Source organism: Typha latifolia, chromosome 10 (genome assembly GCF_019914945.1).
Source record: "Typha latifolia isolate L0001 chromosome 10, TyphaL0001v2, whole genome shotgun sequence".
In the NCBI taxonomy this organism is placed as follows: domain Eukaryota; kingdom Viridiplantae; phylum Streptophyta; class Magnoliopsida; order Poales; family Typhaceae; genus Typha; species Typha latifolia.
This window is the reverse complement of record NC_133095.1, coordinates 800147-812371: the sequence shown is the minus strand read 5'-3', so window position 1 is coordinate 812371 and position 12225 is coordinate 800147. Positions and strand designations below refer to the sequence as shown.

The following is a 12225-nucleotide window of genomic DNA, read 5'->3' as shown; positions in this document are numbered from 1 at the left end:
GAACGAATTAATGATTTGGTTTCGCTGTTTGGTGGCGCCTCGGCTTCACGCGTGATGCGTCTTATTATTTTTGGGTAACATGTAGATATGATGATGATACCTGCATTAGATAAAAGAAACTTTGGACTATTATTTCTCTTCTCATCCTTTAATTATTAATCATTGCTCACAGTTGGTTGGCTAGGCTAAAAAGAGAGTAGACTATATAGATATAAGTATGAGGGTTGTATAATTTGAAATGGGTGCTATTTGAAGTCATTAGATATTATCAATTAATTGAACATCCAGATTGACCTGCACGAAGATAGGAGATTGATTTGTACCAAATCTCGGATTAGCCCTTCTAATATAAATAATTTTTTTTTTAAAAAAATTTTGTTAACAAAGTCCGTTGACATAGATTTCATTCATTCATTAAAGATAATTTGCTATACAAATTGAGAGGGAGATAGAAAGACGAACCTTACATCACAACAAAAAAAATATATATAAGAATTCATAAATGCAAATGACCTAAGATTAGCTTATGGTCCCATTGCAATCCAACAGTTAAACTAGATTTGAGGACTCGCCTAAATGGTCAAGTGAATCTCGATACACCACGGGCCGGAGCGACCAATTCGAAGACTGGGCCCAAAGGGCCCGAGTATATATTTGGAACATCCATCACATTGGCCTCCAAGGGCCCAACTTTCTCTTATTTAAATTCAATGTATGGAAATTTAATACAAAGCAATATAAGCAACCTCCGCAGATGTATCTGAACATTTTGAGTAGGTTAGTGAAGGAAATGGACATGCCAACAATGCACAAGACAATCAATACAGTTGATGAGAATTTATGAAACATGTTCTACTGAGGGAAGCGTGGCTTACAAATGCTCCCGCCAAAAGGTGAAATTAACCTACTCCTCCCTGTATAGCAACCTTATTCGACCAGAAAGTTGCAAACATTCTTACACCTACTAGATGATGCAAGCGAGGTGTAATCTGAAGCACCAAAAAAGCCTAAATGGAATATGAGAAAAATCTAATGCTTCTCATCCTTAGGAATGTCTTTCTTCGCAGCCTGAGAATCCAACTCCTTGGGTGCTGATCGCTCTGCGGTTCTGTGCAAAGAAAAAGGAGACAAGTTGAAACTCATGAGTGAACAAATATAGAAAGAATCAGTGTGTCGAAATTGCAAATTTACCTAAGTGCATCAAAAGCTAATGAAACAGAGCCAGTGAAAAGACAAGAAAACCAAGAGATTCCACATTAATCATGCAATACAGAAAAGGTATTCTCCATTTTCCTCTAACGATCGCAGTATTCAACCGGAGCAAATTAAGATTGGCATGTGAGTACATGAACTTAAAAATTAAACCTTATATGAAAATAAGTAACAGGTTGCAACTCCCGTAAAATACTCTTCAGGCAATTCTATGATAGACGATCTATGAATATTCAACCATCTCCGAGACTGCAGCATGATCACCAATGCAATAAGACAATCCACTTAAGAGTACCAATCACGGAACTAATCAATGCTTTAAAAAGACTATAGGTGGTTAGGTATGTGGAAATAGAGCCTCAGAGAACCGACTGTGTTGCTAGAGCAGACAGCTCCAGCAGCCTTATGATTGGCACATACCAATAAGAAATTCTTGATATTTTACATTTTTTAATTCATGTTCCGAACCTTCCTTTTTCACATTCTGAGATGGTGAACTACACCATTAATACATTGTCAATATCACCTAAATATAAAATGCTGTTAACTCCTGGACTTTCTACTCCATGATCTGCAACAGATTGAGCTGGGTCACTCGAACTGAACAATAACCCAGAATTGGTCTCTCAAAAGTAAAAAAATCTTACAAGAAACCCTAAGTAGATCGATAGCTCATTCCTGCTTGATTTGTTATACAACGGTGATTTCAAAACCTCTGCATGGCATTTTGCAAGTGTTCTTAACATCTCCACTGAATCTTAAAAGAACAATCGCATCATCTTAGTTATGACTTATGAGATGATTCTTTGCCCACTTACTAGTGAGAACCGAGATTTAATCATTCTCCAACAATCATGATGCAATTGGAATTTGCAGATCACAGAGCAACTAATCAGACCAAAGCATCAACAAAGAAATAGAGATGTTATGAATCCTGAGTCATCATGAATATTATCAAGTATAATTAATTCTTAAAGATAATCGGCTTGATTTGTCAAAAAAAAATTCTTAAAGATAATCTCCAGCAGGAAGTTCGACTAGTTAAAGAAATCCACAAAACTAAGTAAGAGATTTAATTTCAACCCAGTCCAGGAAGCGCAAATCGAATTAAATAAATATACTAGATAGGCATCAAGTTAGGGTCTTTTACTTCCTCTATAGCTCAGGAAGAGACAAGGAGGAGAGGATATTTTTGGGAAGTTACTTGGTGGCGGAGGCGGACTCCTCTTCGAGCCAGTTGCGGATGTGGCGGACGTTGCGGCGGAAGACAGCGGCGGACTGCTTGACGTCGCTGCGGAGGAGGAGCACCGCCGCGCTCACCCCAACCACCGTAAGTATGAAGTTGGTCAAAGCCATCGTCTCCCTCCTCTCGAACAAACCCTAGTAGTTATCTCGCTTCTCCTTTCCAAGCGGGAGAAACAATATACTCCAGAAGAGGCTTTCGGCCCAAGCCCGGCCCAATTCGGATCCGAGAATATCGGATTATTAATGGACCGAATATAGATTGCGATTAAGATCGGAATCATACCGAACTAAACGGGTTCGGACCCGCACCCGGTGGTCTCTCTCTCTCTCTCGTCCCACCCCGCTTAAATCCTATCCCACTCTTATCTCCCAAACCCAGAGAAAGCGAGGAAGCTAAGCAAACAAACTAAAAATGGCGATCCCTCTCTCCTCGCTCACCTCCTCCTTCGCTTCCCTCTCCTTCTCCTCCAATGTCTCCTCCAAGCCCCCATCTTTCTCCATCTTTCTTCCCAAATCCCTCCCACGCATCGCCGCCATCCGAAGCAACACTCCTCGCGTCGTCGTCGCCTCCTCCTCCACCGCCGTCGCCGCCGTATCCGGCGGAGGAGTCGCCTCCACGGCAGATTTGGAGGGATTGACACTCGAAAAGTACGTGAAGTCGAGGCTCCCGGGGGGTTTCGCCGCGCAGAGGATAATAGGGACGGGGAGGAGGAAGTGCGCTATCGCTAGAGTTGTTCTCCAGGAGGGAAGCGGGAAGGTCATCATCAATTACCGCGACGCTAAGGTACGAAAGAATCTTTCTCGTTTTCTTCCTAAATTTTGGGTTGTTTTTGCTTATACCTTTCCGGTTTTCTCGTTTGTTTGGGTTAAAATTGGATTCGAATTGTGCATCTTGGCGAGAAAAAGGGAAATTCTTTTTGTACTAGAAATGGGAGATTGACGATTGCAGAATTCCTCGTTTATTCGTTTATATGCTTTTAAGGTTGCATTTCAACCGAAATATATACATTTTGTCAGATGGATGCAAGTTTATTTTGTTATTCTTAAATATGTTTTGATTTGTCTGTAGCATTTCACTAGTTAAGCAAGATCTGAGCCAAATTGGTCTGGGAATTACGCTTATCTGGTCATTCTAGTGAGAGTACTAGAGGATATTGTAGTATTGTTAATTTACTTAGTAATTTTCAGTTTAGGACTAAAACCTATTATTATTTAACAAATTCGAGCTGCTTGGGTCTTATATGTCCATGAGTCCTTAAGATCATGAGTTTGGAAATGAAAACATGGTAAGATTGGACAGAGATATTAGTTTTGCCCGAAAGTAAGAAAATTGTCGAAGGGATATAATGAACATTTAGATGACTCGAGCAAGTATGTGGTAACGAATATGCTGCTTGGTGATATATATAAAACTTTTAGATGGTCGTCAAACAGGTCCACGTTGCATTTCATTAACTTCCACTAAAATAATTGATGGATGAAAACAATTCATAGAGCCAATCCAAAATAGAGTAGTTCAATCCGATGCTTGCATTGATATTATATGATCGGCTCACAGGATTCCTGTCTCCAAGACGAGAATTGGTTGAATAACTATATAAAGAAGACTTGTAAACAAAAGGACTAATCCACATAAGAACTTGGAAAGGCTTTCATCTAGTCGGACTAAAGCCCGATCAAGCCTTCCCATGATAAATAACTGGGATTAATCGGTTGCTGTTCCTGCTGCCACATTGTTTATCATAGGGAAAAAGAGGAAATTCTCCAGAGGTTTCGGAGGGGGAAATTGCCATCAATTGGTTCGAATCCCGTTTCCTCCAGCACGGAAGTTGAATGGGCGGGCTAAATTATGTGAGAGAAAGAACCTCTGATTGATGGAGTCCCCCGGAGGACTGAATAGCACTACTTAGTGACTAGGAGTGGAGTGCCTCTTTCTTGTTCTTGGTGGTGTCTATAGCGTTTCTCGATAGCATACTTGATTTAAGTTATATCCCATTCTGAAAAGTGGAAGGTGAACTTGAGGCCTACTACCTGACGGCCCTCAACAAATGATCATCTAAGCAAGTGCCCAAGTCTACTCTAGCAGCTCGTTGCAATTAGAGTATGAGGATACTTGGCAAATGCACCATTGTCCTCTCCGATGGTTAGGAAGTAAACATTAAAATTTCACTTGGTTATAAGGCCAATAGTCAATTATAAGCATGATTTGTGTGACCAAACAACCCTAAGTTTTGTTGAGTTTTAAATTTGTAATGCATAATGCTTGCTTATATTTGATATATTATCGTCGTCAATTTTCACAGTGCCATCTATTGACTCTGTTAGGTTTGTAATCAATTTTTTTTTTTTTTGGTTTCTCTGATTCAAGTTTTTGCTAAAAATATAGTAGAGTACAAGAAGTTAAAGCATGATGATATGCACAGTTCTGTACTTGGTTTCCATAAGACCTTTGATGCACTTGAAGAAGCAGTCTTCTAATCTTATTGATCTGTTTGCAGGAATATCTTCAAGGAAATCCATTGTGGCTGCAGTATGTCAAAACCCCATTGCTGACTTTAGGGTTTGAGAGCAACTATGATATTTTTGTTAAAGCTCATGGGGGTGGTCTGTCAGGGCAGGCTCAAGCAATTTCTCTTGGTATTGCACGTGCATTGCTTAAAGTCAGTGAGAATCACAGAAGTGCTTTGAGGAAGGAGGGCCTCCTTACAAGAGATTCTCGTGTTGTTGAAAGGAAGAAGCCCGGCCTGAAAAAAGCACGGAAAGCTCCTCAATTCTCAAAACGTTAAGAGGTAGACTATGAACCAACGGCCTCTTACTTTTGAACTTCTTAAGTGAGTTTTCTCAAGTGGTTTATGTCTTCCTTCTGGACTGATTCTTATGTGATACTCACCTCACCAGTTGTAATTTTTGGCTTGTGGGCGTATTTCTTTACCATGTTAAGATCATCAGTGAAAATTTCCTACTAATTTCGTTTAGCTTGTCAGAGTTCTATGAATTATTAAACCAGGTGGGCTACCAGATCTAGTTTCATGATCTTATATACTAATTTTGAACTCCCATGCAGAGGGCATAAAAACTTATCTGTTGAGACCAAAAAAAGAAAAAGAACGAAAAAAAGAGAAGTAATTGAAAACCACGGTATTCATGTATCATAAGTTTTGCACAATTAGACTTAATCTTGACCTTTTATGTTTTGATACCACGGCATTGATGAAGTCAAATAGGAGCATAGAAAGTATAAGAAAAAGAACTCAATTTACTTGAGAGCTTCCAGAACTCTTATATTGTTTTTTATTCTTCTTTGCACTGGTCTTATGAATCCAAGGGGAAACGGAAGCTGTGAACAAGTTCTAATTATTGATTTTGGAACTAAAATTTGTACTATATGCCTTTGTTTGGAGTTCTCTGACATTCTGGTGTGCCCACTGCAGATTATCTCTACTTCGCAGTCTGCGCTTAGGATCGACTACTTATTTGGGCATCTGAAAGACCTGTATACTAAGTTACCAATTGGCTGGATTTTAGCAGTGATACATTTGCATGATTTTTAGGTTCTGTCAGAACCATCAGTCTATATAGTGTATCCTTACAAGTAAACTATTTTTTTTTCCTTTTCTCTCTTGCAGTGTGTAGCTACACTGGATCATTTATTTGCTCGAGAATCGTACTTTGGTTGCAGTACTTCTCTTCGATCCAAAACATAGTGTGCTAAATCCTAAATCCTAAATCGTTTACTAGCTTGTGACATGGGTTCCAAATTTTCGTGAATGTTAAGATTAATATTCAGTGGATTTTAACTAAAGCATTATTGTATGGTTTAAGCAGCTGTGGTTTATTTGTTAAGAAGTTGATTCAGTCCTCTAATCTAGGATTAACCCTTTTATTTGGCGTGTATGGTTAGCCGTGGCTCTCGATCTATTAAAAAAAACTACGCATTTGGAAATAAAAAAGTATACACGAAAGTTTATATTGTGCTGCTGCAAATCGTGATCACTTTTAGCCATAAGTTGCTCGGACGCAACCAGAGTACTGGACCGACCTGTTTCAGAGATAAGTTGCTCGGCACGGCAGCTGGAGCAATAGCTCTGCGGTAGACTTAGAGATTAGATTAAAATATTATATTTATTGGCTAAAAGTTTAATAAGGCCTATGTGTCTTTATATTTATATTATATAAGGCTCTCTTTGTCCAGCTCACCTTCTAGAGTTTAAAGAAAAAGTGGCTACTCCATCTCTCTCTTCCAATCGACGCATGCAACACCCGGTGCCCGAGTCCAATTCCGATCTCTCCGATCCGCGCGACGTCTTCCTCCATGATCCAAAGCATCTCGATCTCCGTCTCCGACGACGACGAGGACAAAGTCTGGATCCGCCCTAGGCGCAAGAAGCGGGCCCGCCGCCGGCGGCCGGAGCTCCTCCCCCGAGTCGTTAGGAAGGCGATGCGGTGGTGGCCCGTCCTACTCTTCTTCCCGTTGCTAGCATTGTTCTTCTTTGAATTCCCGAAGCTCGTGCGTCTGCCACGCGAGCTGCCCCAACCGGATCCGGTCACCGTCACACAGAAGTCGGTTCCGGCCCACGAGGAGGGGAAATCGCATCCCGTCTCCATGGGAAACATACATAAACCCGGCAATACTTCTAGAATCGTGAGAAAGCGTAAGATCCGTGGAATTAGTTGCCTTTTCTATTACTTTTGTATAATGTTATCATGGAATTACGGAATTACTATTGTCATCTGATTTACAAGCTCCTTAGAAGTAATGGAAGAAATTCGTTATTTATGATTGAATTTGCTACGATTATAAATTGAAATTGCTCTAGTTCTTCAAATTGAGCTCACAAAAATAGCAACATTTGTCAGAGTAGTGTACAACGTGACGAGTAGGGAAACGTATGTTTTGAACTAGCTGGATTCTATAAATAATTGGGTTACTAGGCGTTCTAAAGCTTTCTGCTAGATTTCTAATAATAAGATATTTTATGCGAATTATGTACATTCTTGTCTTTTGTAACTTGGAGATGCAACTTTAAGAAACCCTTTGCTTATAGACTTGTAATATGGTATTGACAGCTTGTCTGAAAATCCTTAGTCCAGAAAAAGTAGTGACTCTGGAATTCCCTGCAACTGGGGGTTCAAATTATTCCGTAAAGAGAGTTTTGTACAGATCTGATGAAGGCAATGCTACACAATTACTGCAGCCTGTAGAAGCGGCAAGATTTAATCTATTCACTGGATATCAGACGCTTCATGAAAGAGAAGAAAGCTTCAAGGTTCTATTTTTAACCTATGCAATCCTTTAATTTTAGTTATTTGACATCCGTTTGGAAATTCATCGCTTGTTTTGTGTGATCTTGCCTATTAGTTTCTTAGTTGATAATTTTTGCTATCCAATGTAGTTAAATGAGCATGTGAGACTCGGTTGTATCTTCCAATGCCTCTCTGTTTTTTTTACCTAATCTCACTTTGTCTTGACATATATGAGCACACACGATTGTTTCAGGTGAAGGAAAGTGCTGTGGTGCATTGTGGCTTTTACAGTGAGATAGGAGGGTTTACAGTTTCTGACAATGATAAACGTTATATGCAAACTTGCAAAGCTGTTGTATCTACTTGTGCATTTGGCGGTGGGGATGATCTTTACCAACCTATTGGGATGACAGAGGCATCTATTGAGAAGGTAACTTTAATCTGTGGTCATTGCCGTGTCATGATATTTCTTCTTTTTTACGAGTAATCTATTTCCTGCTGTGCAGGTTTGCTATGTGGCATTCTGGGATGTCGTCACTCGCTCAGCCCAGGAAGCTGAAGGAAAAGTAATCGGTGACAACCACATGATAGGTAGATGGCGCATTGTTGTTGTCAGGAATCTTCCTTTCTCAGATCAACGGTTGAATGGGAAAATACCTAAGGTAAGTTACATTTCATTTGCTTTTATATGTTGTACTATATTATTGCTAATATTTGCTTTTATTGTCTAGATGCATTATTCTGTATGATTAGTAAATAGTCCAGAGAGCTTATTTTTACTAATTACTAGTTGTTTGGAGTTTTCATGCTATTTTAGTTGGATATGGTACACAGTAGCTCCATTGTTGTGCAAGTAGTTTATCTAGTTCACTCGTTACTCCTGATTTGCCGCTAATATTGTTGCAACGGTATTTCACTGCATAAAAATACTTATTCTACTTGTTTGCTGATATCTTCTCGTCATGTATCCAAATGCATTTAGAAATACTCGGTGCTCATCAGGATGACTGAATCAGGTTTTCCACAACTATGTTACTCACTTTTAGAAAAATGGTAAACATTTAGGCCCTACTGAAAATTGTGCTTGGCAATCTTCTTGTTTATAATTTCCTTTGTTTGCCTAATAAACATTGGTGAACAGAGAATGACTTTATGAAGTCTAAAAGCTGTTCTTTTTGCATTCCTCTAGTTATATGTTAAATTTGCTTCTTTTAACAATGTAGCACATGTTTCCTTAGGAGAAAGGATGATTGACTATGTCACATCATTGGACTTTTCTACTTATGGCTTTGCAGATCGAATAGTCCCTTGTTAGGATTTTGTTGTTTTCTCCTTTTATTTCTTTTTAATATTTACTTTGACGAAGTATTTGTTGATTTCTGCTTCAGATGTTGAGCCATCGCCTTTTTCCTGAAGCAAGGTATTCGATTTGGGTGGACTCAAAATCTCAGTTCAAAAGAGATCCAATAGGTGTGCTGGAGGCACTTCTTTGGCATACAAAATCTGTTTTTGCTATTTCTGAGCATGGAGCACGAAGTAATCTGCATGATGAGGCAAAAGCAGTTGTGAAGAAGCACAAGGCAACTTCCGAAGAGGTAGAGGTGCAGTTAAATCAGTATAGCCGAGATGGTGTTCCTGATGACAAGAGACTGAATGGAAAGAAAGGTTAGCTCCTAATTGTACCTAATCTGCCAATCTATAACAAATGCACAAGAACATGCATACTTTCTAATGTGTTAACACTTAACACTAACACTTCAGATTGATATGATAATTTGGGTGTAAACATTTTTTTCCCTTTGGTGACTCTAGAGTGTAAGATTCACTAGTAGACTAACATCTTGATTAAATTGGAGCAAGGGTAGTAACTAGCAAGAAGCAGAACCATAAGTCGCGAAATGGACGTCCAGCCAATTGCCAGATGAAGTAAACATCAAAATCTTTTCATCATGTTCACTTGGATGTTGAGTGTCTATTCTGCAAAGAACTCTTTAAGAAGATACCAAATACAAATTTAGTATGAGTTATTAATGTCTATGCAACTTGTTGCTATAGTGATTTATTACCTTTGCAGCTCTAGCAGAAGCCTCAGTGATTGTGAGGGAGCACACACCATCAACAAATCTCTTCATGTGCCTTTGGTTTAATGAGGTGGTTCGGTTCACATCTCGAGATCAACTTAGTTTTCCTTACGTTTTGAGGCGTTTGAAGATACCAGGAGTCAATATATTTCCAGTATGTGCTCGCAAGGATCTTGTGAACAGTATGGGCCACAAGCGCAAGGTCAAACCACTTCTTCTAAGGCAAGGTAGTTGAGGAAATTGGACTTTACCTCCATGAAGCATATTTCTCATTTACTGGTGGATAAATGCATCAACTGATAATCTTCATGTAATGATCGATCTTTCTTACATATTTTAGGGTCCACAATGTTAGTCTAGTTGTTAGATCTAATGTTCTTCGTTCAATTGCATATAACAAATTTTAGTGTTAGGATGACTTTTACCTGTAGAAGAAGACTGACCTACCCAAGTGATGCAGGAGAATGATTTTTGAATCTCCTTGGAATGTAACATGAATTTGCCTATTAACCATTTATTCGATGATGTGCATCAAGGAAATTCTCAATGCATGCTGGTCATTTAGTATTTCCACTCGTGCCAAAGGTGTCCTATATTGTCATCTGGCCATTATCTGTGCAACTATAAGCTAGTCAGCATTTGACTGCATGTCTTATTCCTCTTGGAAAGTTCTCTCGTCGTTTATGTTGTACAAATCTCTACCAAACTCACGTACTCCTTTATTTATTTCAAGTGTCTCAGCTTTTGGAAAAGATGATGGAAATAGTATGGCTTTCCTGCAATTTTTTTTTTGCTTTTTTTTCGCGTCCTTCCTCTTTTACCCCCACTGTGCTTTCAATCACTGTTATATCAATCAAGCACACTTACCCTGACGGTCCTTTTTGCACACACAACTCCGGGAGAAGGGAACCCTGATTCCCGCCGACGATGCTTGTTAATCTTGTAGTATAATATTAATTCTGTAGCCTCTATTTCCCCCTATCTTTAGCTTTATAAGTGTATTGGATTTGGTGGTGGGTGGATGGGCTTTTAAAGCTATGGTTTTCTGCGTCGGTTCTTTTATATGTTCCTAACTCATCTCTAGACATAGTTTATCTAAATCTATTTTGATAATGTAATTTACGGTCATATTGGTCGGTCTTCTAGTCTTCTTGCTTGCGTTGAAATAGCATAGATTTACATTGATGATCTCATGAAATTTATTAGGATGTTCTGAACTGTTAGTGCTTATTTTATTCAATATTTATGGAGTGATTTATCCTTCCATAATGATTATTAACTGCACGTAAGTATGGATGACATCAAAATTAAGATTAAGCTTAGTTGTGAACCTTGTTGTGAATTTTGATTAGAAAGGACATTGGATTCTGATGGCTTTTGACCTTGCAGTAAAGAATAAGAAAAGGTTCAAAAACCTAGGTAGAGAGTGTGATGATGAATGGCATCAGACCTAGTATGTGGGCACATCACACATGGGCATCTTTTCCGGATATCAATCTCAAATTAGGCAGGAAAGTGTAGCTCATCCATGTGGCATTGACATATATATAACAAAGAAATTATATTTCACAGCTCTATTATTGCATCAAACTTCGAGCATGTCTGTTAATCTTGTATTATCTTGTAGTTGTTGGGCTTAGGGCACATCATTGCTATAAAGTCATTAATTGTGCAGCTTAGAGACCAGCATGGTAATCTAGAACAGAAGTACTGGATATTGTTTGCTGATCTTGGACTAAGTATTTACATTCCCCAAACATTAATTAGAGTTTTTTAAATGATGGGCTTATTTATGCAACTTCAGCTTTTTCTAAGCAAGAAACGTTTAGTTTTCCCCCTTTTTTAATTTCTTAAGCAAGAAATGTCTAGTTAACAAATAGAATAGTTTGGGGTTGTAACATTAACGGTCAGAAAAAGAAAAACATCGCCAATATTTTATTAAATGGTTAGTATATTTTTACTTTATTCCTCTTGTGCGAAATTAAGATGCGAAATTTTAATGATTCTTTACACGAATTATATTTAAGCTTAAATTTCTCACATGTTTGGTTGATAGAAAATAACTGGGAAAAAGTGATTTTTAGATGTGAAAATTTTAAGAGTCACTTTAGTCATGATTATTAGTGTTTAGTAAAATTAAAAGTGTTTGAGAATGAGTAGTGATAATAAGTATAGTCACATGTAATATATAAAGGAAGTGAAACGAGTTCAAAATTATATGTATATATATATATATATATATATATATATGATTTTAAAGAAGATATCCGACTTTCTCAATCCAAAGATTACAAAATTTAAACTGATAATATCTTGCAATGGGAAATTACATATGACCCACCATTTACTACATACCAGAGGACCAACTACCATTCCACTCCATTCAGAACCATTAACCAACCACATAGAATAACCTTTATTGCATATTCTATTCCATGAGTCG

The 12225-nt window shown here is 38.3% G+C and overlaps 3 protein-coding genes across 3 annotated transcripts; 2 read left to right on the top strand and 1 right to left on the bottom strand.

The window, feature by feature from the left end:
* Positions 1-651: 651 nt before the first annotated feature.
* On the bottom strand, positions 652-2612 carry LOC140795990 (uncharacterized). The gene is made up of 2 exons (XM_073148830.1): positions 2417-2612; positions 652-1108 (listed from the first exon to the last, which is right to left on the bottom strand). The coding sequence occupies exons 1-2, from the start codon at positions 2566-2568 to the stop codon at positions 1030-1032; spliced, it is 231 nt and encodes a 76-aa protein (XP_073004931.1). The 5' UTR covers positions 2569-2612; the 3' UTR covers positions 652-1029.
* Positions 2613-2814: 202 nt separating this feature from the next.
* Positions 2815-6138, top strand: LOC140796331 (small ribosomal subunit protein uS9c). Its single transcript, XM_073149323.1, has 3 exons — positions 2815-3241; positions 4956-5246; positions 5889-6138. Exons 1-2 carry the CDS (start codon positions 2870-2872, stop codon positions 5241-5243), a joined length of 660 nt encoding a protein of 219 aa, XP_073005424.1. The 5' UTR covers positions 2815-2869; the 3' UTR covers positions 5244-5246; positions 5889-6138.
* Positions 6139-6276: 138 nt separating this feature from the next.
* Positions 6277-10349, top strand: LOC140796330 (probable hexosyltransferase MUCI70). Its single transcript, XM_073149322.1, has 6 exons — positions 6277-7109; positions 7525-7724; positions 7955-8131; positions 8208-8363; positions 9090-9366; positions 9776-10349. The coding sequence occupies exons 1-6, from the start codon at positions 6770-6772 to the stop codon at positions 10015-10017; spliced, it is 1392 nt and encodes a 463-aa protein (XP_073005423.1). The 5' UTR covers positions 6277-6769; the 3' UTR covers positions 10018-10349.
* Positions 10350-12225: the final 1876 nt, after the last annotated feature.

Bases quoted from the DNA above. Each gene is read 5' to 3' on its own strand.
- LOC140795990 (XM_073148830.1), bottom strand. From the start codon at position 2,568: ATGGCTTTGACCAACTTCATACTTACGGTGGTTGGGGTGAGCGCGGCG. The intron at 1,109-2,416 runs GTAACTTCCCAA...TTCTTTGCACAG, and splicing joins GAGTCCGCCTCCGCCACCAA to AACCGCAGAGCGATCAGCAC.
- LOC140796331 (XM_073149323.1), top strand. From the start codon at position 2,870: ATGGCGATCCCTCTCTCCTCGCTCACCTCCTCCTTCGCTTCCCTCTCC. The intron at 3,242-4,955 runs GTACGAAAGAAT...ATCTGTTTGCAG, and splicing joins TCAATTACCGCGACGCTAAG to GAATATCTTCAAGGAAATCC.
- LOC140796330 (XM_073149322.1), top strand. From the start codon at position 6,770: ATGATCCAAAGCATCTCGATCTCCGTCTCCGACGACGACGAGGACAAA. The intron at 7,725-7,954 runs GTTCTATTTTTA...CGATTGTTTCAG, and splicing joins AAAGAGAAGAAAGCTTCAAG to GTGAAGGAAAGTGCTGTGGT. The intron at 9,367-9,775 runs GTTAGCTCCTAA...TTACCTTTGCAG, and splicing joins GAGACTGAATGGAAAGAAAG to CTCTAGCAGAAGCCTCAGTG.